The sequence below is a fragment of the Ptiloglossa arizonensis genome, chromosome 4, assembly GCF_051014685.1.
Source record: "Ptiloglossa arizonensis isolate GNS036 chromosome 4, iyPtiAriz1_principal, whole genome shotgun sequence".
NCBI classification, from domain to species: Eukaryota; Metazoa; Arthropoda; class Insecta; order Hymenoptera; family Colletidae; genus Ptiloglossa; species Ptiloglossa arizonensis.
Genome location: NC_135051.1, coordinates 28,411,078 through 28,421,962, shown reverse-complemented (window position 1 = coordinate 28,421,962; position 10,885 = coordinate 28,411,078). Strand labels below are relative to the sequence as shown.

General features: G+C 42.0%; 4 protein-coding genes across 5 annotated transcripts; 1 reads left to right on the top strand and 3 right to left on the bottom strand.

Annotated features, from left to right (window-relative positions):
- Positions 1–3,516: 3,516 nt before the first annotated feature.
- LOC143146162 (cytochrome b-c1 complex subunit 9-like) lies at positions 3,517–3,938 on the bottom strand. Its single transcript, XM_076310174.1, has 2 exons — positions 3,801–3,938; positions 3,517–3,654 (listed from the first exon to the last, which is right to left on the bottom strand). Exons 1-2 carry the CDS (start codon positions 3,936–3,938, stop codon positions 3,517–3,519), a joined length of 276 nt encoding a protein of 91 aa, XP_076166289.1.
- Positions 3,939–4,219: 281 nt separating this feature from the next.
- On the bottom strand, positions 4,220–7,929 carry Pnpase (polyribonucleotide nucleotidyltransferase 1). The gene is made up of 7 exons (XM_076310318.1): positions 7,319–7,929; positions 6,259–7,173; positions 6,007–6,180; positions 5,739–5,932; positions 5,481–5,641; positions 5,098–5,409; positions 4,220–5,003 (listed from the first exon to the last, which is right to left on the bottom strand). The coding sequence occupies exons 1-7, from the start codon at positions 7,474–7,476 to the stop codon at positions 4,434–4,436; spliced, it is 2,484 nt and encodes an 827-aa protein (XP_076166433.1). The 5' UTR covers positions 7,477–7,929; the 3' UTR covers positions 4,220–4,433.
- On the top strand, positions 7,571–9,300 carry Cia30 (complex I intermediate-associated protein 30). Its single transcript, XM_076310320.1, has 2 exons — positions 7,571–8,516; positions 8,596–9,300. The coding sequence occupies exons 1-2, from the start codon at positions 8,161–8,163 to the stop codon at positions 9,107–9,109; spliced, it is 870 nt and encodes a 289-aa protein (XP_076166435.1). The 5' UTR covers positions 7,571–8,160; the 3' UTR covers positions 9,110–9,300.
- On the bottom strand, positions 9,149–10,823 carry Cls (cardiolipin synthase). 2 transcript variants are annotated; one of them, XM_076310321.1, is made up of 4 exons: positions 10,682–10,823; positions 9,969–10,579; positions 9,631–9,888; positions 9,149–9,558 (listed from the first exon to the last, which is right to left on the bottom strand). In XM_076310321.1, the coding sequence occupies exons 2-4, from the start codon at positions 10,296–10,298 to the stop codon at positions 9,286–9,288; spliced, it is 861 nt and encodes a 286-aa protein (XP_076166436.1). In that variant the 5' UTR covers positions 10,299–10,579; positions 10,682–10,823; the 3' UTR covers positions 9,149–9,285. The 2 variants fall into 2 exon arrangements, with proteins under 2 accessions (XP_076166436.1, XP_076166437.1); XM_076310322.1 differs by having other exon boundaries at positions 9,969–10,808.
- Positions 10,824–10,885: the final 62 nt, after the last annotated feature.

Below are 10,885 nucleotides of genomic sequence, written 5' to 3'. Positions count from 1 at the left end.
TCACCCCGACGAGGGCCGCGACATCGGTACGGTTCGGGGAATCGGGGAATCGGGGAATCGGGGAATCGGGCTACCGGGGCGAGTTGCCGATACCACCGCGATCGCGAGCTCCCATCGCGAGGAGAATCCTTCGAGAACGGAGCGACGGAACCGTACCGAGTCGCGTTCGAACGAACACTGAAAGAGGAGAGAGAGAAAGCCGTGTGGGAGGCGGCGAGTCTCGAGCTGGCTAGACGCGAGCTGGGAGACCCTCGGTCGGTCCCTCTGTCCGTCGAGGGATTCCGATTCTTCCCCGTTCGCACCCTCTCGGAGGCTCGTCGCCGCGTTCCTTCTCTGCCCGCAGACCGACACCCTCGCCGCGTCTTTATCGGCCTCGTGCCGCTTCGCCGATCCCTCTCTCTCTCTTTGTCTCTCTCCGTCTCTCTCCGTCTCTCTCCGTCTCTCTCCGTCTCTCGACGAGCATCCCTGCCAACGGACCGGCCTCCCGGCAAGCCGCGCGCGCATGCGTCCCACCCTCTTTCTCCAGCCCGACGAACACCCCCGATCGGTAGGGGAGAGATTCCCACCCCGATATCTTTCGCTTCTCCGGGTGGCTCGCTCGACCTAGACCGGATCCGACCGGATCCGGCGTCGCGCGAAACCTCCTTCTTGGTTTTCGCGCCCACCCAGCGACCGGAAGGAATCGGGTACACCGATCCAAACGATTCCGGCGGCAACGAAAGAGACGTTTCGTTTGGTCGTTCACAGGCCGGCTCCCAACTGGGAAACGTTCCCTTACGTTCGACGAGCTTTGGAACGGTTCACCGCGCGGGGACGAGTACGCGCGAGTAAAGACAATGCGAGTAAAAGCGCTCGTTTTCGATCGCGATGCGCCTCGTAAAGATCGATCCACGAATCGGAAAACCGGTAATTACTCCCTCTCTCGTCCGTTTCTTTTCGCGAGATCCTTTCTCCCGTCTACGGCGTCGCCATCTAGGAACGCGAAGCGAAATCTTCTCGAGGAGGGAGTCGGTCGAACGTCTCGTTACCGAACCTGGATGGATACACCTTGCTCGATAGATATTTCGCGTCGCGAAAAAATTCCACTCGTTTCCAGCGGTCTGGTCGAAAAATCGAAGCGGAACGAGTTCGATGAAACCTCTTGAACGTTGTCTCGATAATTATCGGATCCGAGTGTTCGTTGTTCGCGATGACTCGTGACTGGCAAGTTCGCGGTCGATATCGTTGATCGATCGCCGCTCGAACATTCTCTCTTCGAAATCCGTGGATATTGGAAGCGTATTCGAGATAACGCGAAAGTCGATAACGACTCTTTGTTCCTTGTGCGATACGATTGACACGAATCGTTTATTTTTCAAAGTTTCGCGTTCCGAAAACGTGCAACGTGCAACGTGCAACGTAAATCGATAGATACCCGCTTCGCGCGGCCAAGTTCTGCTTCTCCGTGGAAACGAAGCTCTCGGCTTTGAACGATTTCCTCGACCGTTTCGTTCGTCGCTCGTATTTCGTACACCGTTCGCGCACGATCGATAGGTATTTAAGAGCGAGCGATCGAACCGCCTCGTCTTTCCCTTCTTTGTCTTCGACGAAAGAGAATGAATAGAATCTACGAGGAGATGCGAGTGAGAGTAATTTATTTCGCTTACAGTAGGGTTGTTCGCCAGGAACACGTATTACGGTTTACAGGACAGAGCGGTACGATTCGAGATCAAGTGAATCGACACGTTTTCCACAAACTTGTTCAACGCGCTCTTCCGAACGATCTCCAAAGGATTGCCGTCCACGTAGACGTGCTTCAACGAACGATCGAAATTGAAGAAGATGGATTCCAACGAAGTAATTTGGTTCCTCGAGAGGTCCAAATACCGAAGGTTCGTCGTACCAAAGTTCGAATTGCACGGCAGATAACTCAACCGATTATCGTTTAGACGCAGTTCCGTCAATGTCGTCAATCGTTGAAAGGTGTCCGAATCGATGCGTTCGATCTTATTCCCACCTAGAAACAGCGTTATCAAGGATGGCAAGTTCGAGAAGCGATCGGCCTTCAGTAATTTTAGATCGTTGCAGTTCATCGATAGTATCGTTAGATTCGGCATGGGTATCGTTATAGGAACGACGTCGAAGAGATTCGAGTCCAGTATCAATTCGGTAAGAGAATTCAATGTTTCGAGGATCTCCTCGCGGAGACTCGATAAACGGTTCCCGGCGACGTTCAACGATTGGAGCATCGTCGTCTCTCGAAATGCTTCCTTGCTTATAAAATCGATTTCGTTGTTGGCCACCGAGAGAGAATTCAAATTTTTCAAACCCGTTAGATCCAGACCGGTTTCGTTCCCCAATACCTGAATTTTATTACCGTTCAATTCCAACGATATCAAATTGAGAAATTTTCTCAAGGAAATTTCGCGAAATTGATTCCCGTTCAGATAAAGGTACATTAATTTCTCCGTTAACGAGTTTCCGATCTCGAAGCTGGCAATTCCGTTGCTCGAAAAATTAAGAAGCCTTAATTCCGGGAACGGATCTTCCGTTCCGATGTCTAGACCGTTGGCGTTGCTATTCTCTAAATTCAACGATCGAAGCAGAGGATACCGGTCCTTCACGATTATCCGATCGCTCGCGTTGTTGCGTTGATCGTTGAGCCACAATCGAACGAGTTTCGGAATTGGACCGAAAGAGAACAAATTCTTCGGGACGATCTTGTTTCCTTGAAGATTCAGGGACATTAAATTCGGTACCCCGTCGAAAGCTCCTCTCTCGCAGTTTACGATTTCACTGTATTCCATTCTTAGATTGGTCAAAGTGTCCGACTTTACGAAATCCTTGCCAATCGTTCTCCCCGACAAAGGTAACGGAGAACGGTCCTCGTGGACATCCTCGGAGCCCAGATTTCGTACGTTTCCTTCCAATGTGGACGATATCAGGGAAACGAATATCGTGAACGCGACGATCGGTACCCTCATCGTTCCGATTCACTGTAAACGAGACGCGACTTTCAACGGCAAACACGTATCTTCGAATTTCATCACCGAACTCTACTATCACACGACGCGACGCAACGCAACGCAACGCGACGCGACACGAACCGACCTGACGATTCCTTCTATTCGATCGGGCGAAAAACACCGCCTTATATCACCCTTCCAACGAAGAAACGATAACAAAATACGTTACGTATCTACAATTAGAAGAGGACCAAAGTTTCCGAGATAATTCATCGATCGATCAACAACTATCTACGCGTGCCGGATCGCGGAGATCGTTCCTCCTATTTTGATAATAACGAATTTTCAACAATTTTTATCGCCCCTGTTACAGCGTACGGTGTGCTTTAAAGAACTTTTACCGCATCAGTTTCTTGGGAAATTCCATTTTACAAATGTTCGCCCAACTAACGACAAGTGTGGGGCCCGGTGCTAAAGGCACACCTTCGGTCTACCCAGCCTTCAGAAATTTAACAAGTCCGATCAACTGTCCATTCCTCTTCTACCTGGAACAACTGCCCGTTCATATTTTTCAGTTTCCTCGATCCTCCTTTACACGCTTCTCCGATTCTTTTTCGGTATTGGATGTACCTGCTTCGGCTAAATTTAGTTTGTAATTCAATAACTGCGATCGATCTTCGTATTTATCTTTTATGTGCGTCCAAAGTCTCTACGAAAAAGAAAGAACGAACGTGAACATCCTGTAACGTAACATCGTACCGACGAGTCGACAAATTCTTCGTCAGAAGTCGGAAAGATTTGAACGCTAGTGCGCGCAACGGTTCATCCTTTGACAATCCGTACGAAATTGCGTACCCCTTCGTTTGACCATTCGAAGATGCTCTCGCAAGCATGGTCGTAAGCTCTTTCGAAGAACATCGAGGTAACGACCACACCGAAAACAAACGTGGACGTTCGTTTGAAAACGTAACGGTAGAGGAAACGCGCAGCCATCCCGATCCGTACCCGCCGGTCCTTTCCGATCGCAATTCGGTCCAGATTACTTCGTTTCGTTCTACGCAAATCTCACTCTCGACCTAACCTGAAACGAGACGTCGTTTCGATGCTCCTACGATCGTTAAATGTTCCTTCGACTCGAATATCCGTAACTCTCGAGATTCGTCCTCTTTCAACTTGTTAGTTACAACTTGCATTTCTAACTAACCGATTTCAATATTTTACGATATCGGAAGAGATCGATGCTTGAAAAAGAACAAATGATTTTTAAACGAAGATCGCGGAGCAATCAAAAGTAACCCTTTTGATCGATCCTCCGTATAATCGATTTATTTAATAATTTGTACAAAATATTATTTACATTACTCGATTGGTACAATACGACACAGACGCGATATGTCGTCTTAAATCTATTTTGTCTAAGAGAGAAAATAGCCTTTTGCCAAACGATTGTGAATATAATTTTTTAAATTGCCAAGTACGATAAACCGATTACTTAACTTTCAAAGGAATAGTCAGATTATTACTATTCTTATTATCAACAGCCTCGTGATCAGCATCATCAGCGTGATCGTCACTGACGTCGTCGTCGTCGTCGTCGTCGTCGTCGTCGTCGTCATCATTATTAACCTTATTGTTACTGTTACTGTTACTGTTACTGTTATTATTTCTATTACTGTTTATTTCGCTCAAATTTATTGTAGAGATAAATGGTTCTTGCAAGACTTTGTGAGATAACCTAATCTGTCCATTCACTGGATCTCGTCCGAAATACTTCACTTCTAACGTTTGTCCAATTACCAATCCGAGCGCACTAGGATGATGAATTTTACGTCGATCTAATTGCGAATTGGGTAGTAACGCCGGTGCCATGTTAGGATGTAATTCGATAAAGACTCCATAGTCACAAATTTTTGTTATTTTTCCCACGTAAATACCACCGAAATTCAGCGTTGGTTCAGTATCCGTGTTCAATATTTGGTTTATCATTTCTTGCGCGTCTGTCATTGCATCTTTATTAGGCGCATACATGAAGTACGCGTCATTGGTTTTCGTGTATATCTGTAAAAGAAAAATAAATAACGATACGAGTAATTCAATTTCTCTTTTAGCAAATGCGTTTCTTCAAATTTATATCTTTCCTCTTGAAACGTACATGAACTCCAGTTTCCATGAAGATCTTTTTCAAATTTGACCCACCTACTCCAAGAAATTTCCCTCTCTGATGCACAGGGATTTCAATACTTTCAAGTAGCGGTTTGTAATCGGTGTTGTCCGTTCTCGGAGATGATATTACATTGTCCATGATACCGAGGATTTGACACGTCGCTTTAGTTGCTCGAGTAATACTTTCCATAACTATTTTCAAAGGGATCCCTGGTAATTTTATATCGACTTGTAACGCGGTAAACCCTTTTCTTGTGCCCGTTATTTTGAAATCCATATCTCCGAGAAAGTCCTCGATACCCTATCGTTTCAAAGAATCGGAATTTCATTCCATACGCGTTACGCGTTATGAATTTCGCGTAATATAATTACCAATAAGTCCGTTAATATTTTATAATCTTCTATTTGTTGCGTATCCTTGTTAAATTTAGAAATTAATCCAAGAGCAACACCGGCAACTGGCATCGCTATCGGCACACCTGCGTCTAGCAGTGCCATACTGCCACCGCATACTGTAGCCATCGAAGAAGAACCTTTAAACGATACAGGAAAATATTTCTCAAGTTATCGGGTTACGAACACTTGCAAATAATAATAATCGTCTCTTTTTCGGCTATACAAAACTCTCACCGTTCGACTCTAATACTTCGCTCGTAAGTCTTATAGCAAATGGATAATCTTTCGGTATAACCGATCGCAACCCTTTCTCCGCTAATGCTCCATGACCTACTTCTCTACGAACGAATTTGGCCACCTGACCCGTCTCGTTGGTTGCATACGGAGGGAACTCGTAATGTAGAAAAAAATTCTTCTCCTTTATTCCGCTGTAAATTTCCAAACAACAGTATCCACATTATATTGGGAAAATATTTCCAAAGTATTATTCTCGATAGAATACCTAGCCAGCATTGACATAGTATCCATCTTTAGAGCACTTTCTATACAATCGAGAGTTACTGTGCATAGCACCTGAGTTTGTCCTCTTTGAAAAAAGGCAGAACCGTGGAGCGGTTTAAATAGTTCCACCTGGCACTTTATATCTCTCAATTCGCTCATTTTACGACCGTCGCATCTGAAATTGTTCAATTATCTACACGATTGCCGATACTCCGAATTCAATTTACCATTCGTACGTAGAAACAAGAATTACCTTGTATTTGTATCCCATATTACGGATCTGAAAGTTTCTTTAAGAAGTTTTTGGAAACATTTCTCAGCAGCCAGCTCCGTAATTTGCGACTTATTGAGCGCCAAGTCGTCCAACATTTTTTTTCTTAAATCAAAAATAGCTTTGTCCCGTGAAATTTTATCGTGACTATAACACGTAAATATTTTGATTAACTCGTTTTTTAAATCTTCTCTTACGGTCTCTATCGTCGTATCGTCGGTCGTTTCTATATTCTCCGTTACGTTCATCTTACATTTTTCTACTTGCTTTTGCAAAGAACTTATAGAACGTATAATTATCTCGCATTCTCTGGAAGCCAATCGTACCGCTTTACGAAGGTTTTGTTCCGTGCAATTGTCGGCCGATCCTTCTATCATAACGACGAGATGTTTAGACGCGCAGCTCACGACAAGATTTAACTTGCTAAGTTGAAGTTCCCGCTTTGTTGGATTAATTACGTACTCGTCTCCTACTAATCCGATCCTTACAGCCCCTATGGGACCGTTCCATGGAACATCTGAAACGCTTAGGGCAGCGGATGCTGCATTAATCGACAATACATCCGGATTGTAAAGTCCATCGACGGCCAATAAATTACATATTATTTGTGTTTTGCAAGAATATCCTTCTGCAAATAGGGGTCGTACAGATCTGTCTATTAGTCGGCTTGAGAGAATCTCTTGTTCCGAAGAACCTATTTCCCGGCGAAAAAAATTTGTCGGTATACGGCCTGCCGCAGCAGCTTTCTGTCGATAATCTACGGATAAAGGAATTCCAGAAGTGTTCTGTACATTCTCTCTCACTACGGTGCTCATGACCGATGTATCGCCGAATTTTGCGACGACACTTCCACTTGTAAATCGCGCATATTTTCCAGTCGATAGTGTCATCTTTTGCCTGAATCAATATGTCGAATAAATAGAATTAAAAGAATAAGGGGCAAAGTAGGAGAAAAGTTTTCATTTAAATAGCCGCATAGATTCGTTACGGTGTATACGTTTTCAATGTTTAGGTTAAAAAACATGTGCCATCATTTTCTTACCCGTTGGACAATTTAATTGTGATCGTATGCTCCCCGGGTGTAGAGTTGGTCGATTGGAATTTAATTTGCCATTTATTTTCATGTTTACTATAATACTTTAAACGTAGAAAAATTAAGTTTCTATTGGTTAACAAACCGTTGCATTTAGACAATATCATTCTCGGAAAAGTCAAAGAAAAGTTTCATTCGGAACAATTGCCACGATGGCCAACGTTTGCGACCAAAAAGTTCGATCCGTAAGATTACTGTCGAAATCGTAATATCGAATCTTGTGTAAATATTATTATTGCGTGTTCAGAACGAATACCAATACGTAGAATTTAAACTCAGTCTGCTAGAAAATCGAAACTGTCGTCAGTTTCGTGTTGTAACGTATTATCGAACGAAGGATTCATTTTTATGAAATACGTACGTACTTGAGTACGTAAGTGTCCAAGTATCGTATCATTATGAAACTGAATTCTTATACATACATTCGTAAACAATGTTTCGTATATTTTATCTAAACGACATAACCGAGTTATTATTCAACTATGGACGTAACAGGAATACGTAAGAACGCAACGATACGTATTTAATGAATAATAATCGGTCGATTGGACCGATATTTATACGACGACATTTATATATGTATAACGCATTGTACAATTTAAATTATATCCCAATTTGAGTAATTTTCATTTACTCGACGGTTAAAGATTGCCGAGAAGGAACCGGGGATGTAAAAATTCGAAATACCTTGATCGTATGACGTCATTGAGCAGACGAATTACAGTGATTGCTTATAACCTAGAAATTTGATTTTTGTAATTTCGTGCGAAATCTATGCGTAATTGCGCATCATGATTCGTGTATTACGACCGTGTTCGAGAATATTGTCCAATAAAAGACAATTTCACAATAACAATGCTCTGTCGCATTTCCACGAAGAGGAAAAGTCAAATTATCCGATAATATATGACAAACCACCGGAAACGAAATCTAGCATTTTTGAGAAATTCCGAGATGGATATCGCGAAACGAAAGAGGAATTTTCGTTATTATTTAATGAGATACGGGACCATTTCAGATTAAATAAACCTAGGATTCAACCAAACGTAGAAAGTATCGTTTGGAAATTTGATGAAAGTGAAAAATCACGGCTCCAGTGGGTTTTAACTTGCGACAGCGATTACAACGAAGGTTTTTCGACTGCCAAGTAAGTATCGAATGTGCGTGCGTCGATTCCATTTTTCAAGAATTAGTCAAAATTGTAAAGTAACAGAATTTCGTTTTAGATTAGAAGTGTCGTCTCGAGGCACTGGAATATTCCACGGTGTATTAAGTACTCGTCTACCCAAAGATGGTGTAATTAAGAACAGCGGTTACTGCAACATAACAACGGTACGGAAACAAAAATCGTTCAAACGAAAAACTACATACGATTGGTCCGATTACAATAGTCTGGTTTTAAGAGTTAGAGGAGACGGTAGATGTTACGCGTTGAATATTTTAGAAAAGGGATTTATCGACTTATTGTGGCACAATACTCATCATTACGTATTATATACTAGAGGCGGACCTTATTGGCAACACGTTAAAATACCGTTCTCGAAATTTGCGTTTGGGTCGAAAGGTGGACTGAACGAGATACAAGGTCCCATTCCGGATATGTCGGTCACGAATTTTGGAATTACTGTGGCGGATAATAAAGACGGGCCCTTCAGATTAGAAATTGATTACATCGGTGTATATTACGATCCGTATCACTTTGAAACTTGTGCCTACGAAGTGCACAATGTCCATCAATAAAATGAGTTTCTTAGATCGAGCGGTTAATATACAAAAGTATCGATGTTATTTATTTTATTGTTATTCGCGATAGACATTTAAACAGCATTTATTATAGAAAACGGGTAATAAATTGTTTAAGAATAGTGCGAACACTGTATTCTCGTATGCGATATCGATTATTAATAATATACATGTTACACGTGACGAGACGACTTGGTTCGAGACTTCTTATTTAATAATTTATACGTATTTTCTGATATCAAATAGCTTATACCCCCGGCTAATGTTGTCAACGTCGTTAGGTAATATAAACCCTTTAAAAGTGGATGATTTACAAAATGGAATATAGGAGCTGCCAATGTCCCGGCGATAAAGGACAGCTGAATAGCAGTATTGATTTTGCTTATATAAGTCGGAGCTAGCTGTACCGTCGCATGCGTAGGATCAAAGTACCTGGCCAAAGTTTTCTGAAACGTTACATGGAAAAGTAACTTGGAAAAACGTTTAACCAGTTTGTACGTTTACGATGCAATACGTACCGGCGGTGGTAAAGATCGATATCTAATGTACGAAGCAGCAGAAACCAAGGCAACGTCTCGCGTAACGACAAGACACGCCAGAGGAATAGGAACTAGACCGACCCAGGCCAGCGAGAGGAACAACGTACCAACGAGTAACTTATCCGCAACTGGGTCTAGAAAACTACCAAGTTTAGATGCTTGGGACGTCCACGTACGTGCGATCCATCCATCCGCTAGATCGGTGAATCCAGCAATTATCGATAACCACAGTGCTACCTGTAAGACCGACGAATAAATATCGATAGGTACGGTAACGTAGCGATCGCTGATACCTAAATTATCAATATTTCGATTACCTGGTAATCCTGGGATAGTATTAAGTAACTTAAATAAGGCGACGTTACGATTCTACCCATACAAAGTAGGTTCGGTATCGTCCAAATGTTTTCCTTTTCGATAATTTCTGCTACTTTCCGTCTAGTTTGTTTAATATCTCTAAGTATTCGCGACCTTAAAGCGCCTCTAACGGTACGTTCTTTTTTAACGATACAATTTTTCTGACGATTATTTATTCCCGTGGAATATAAACTTGCACTGTACGTTAAATATTGTCTCGTACATTTCTCTAGCAAATACTTATTGAAGGTTACAGACTGTTTCAAACTTAATAGCGTAAAGTAGCTCATAATTATTTGTTCCTGTTTTTGGAATAATACAAAGAAAATAGACACTATCGTTCATAATAGATACCGTCTCTTTGCATTCTACAATACGAGAACCATAATTTAATATAAAATTACACTTTGTTGGATTTTCATGTCAAATAAGAAATTTGTATAGCAGCTATAACATATAAAGAACGAGTTTTAGCGTAATGGTATTACTTTGCATAAGATTTGAAAGCCTTTTGAAATCGAGACCGGCGTTAAACTTGAATTTTGTAACGTCGATGCACGCACACGGATCACTAAAACAGAAGTAACCGACAAGCAATACAGTTTAATACGAATACGTATTTCCATGCACTTACTTAATGGTAAGTATGTCTATTCGATTTGGTAGTAATTACCGAGATTTTTATAATAAGCGTAATCCACGAGAACCGAGTTAAAAGAAATCTTATTTCCGAGGTTATGTTTACCAGCGCACACAACCCGCGAAGCTTAATTTATAATTAAAATATCCTATTCTCCTGTGCGAACAAAAAAAGAAATCGAACCTGTGTTGAGAGTAGCTATATATATATATATATACACACACACACAGAGATACA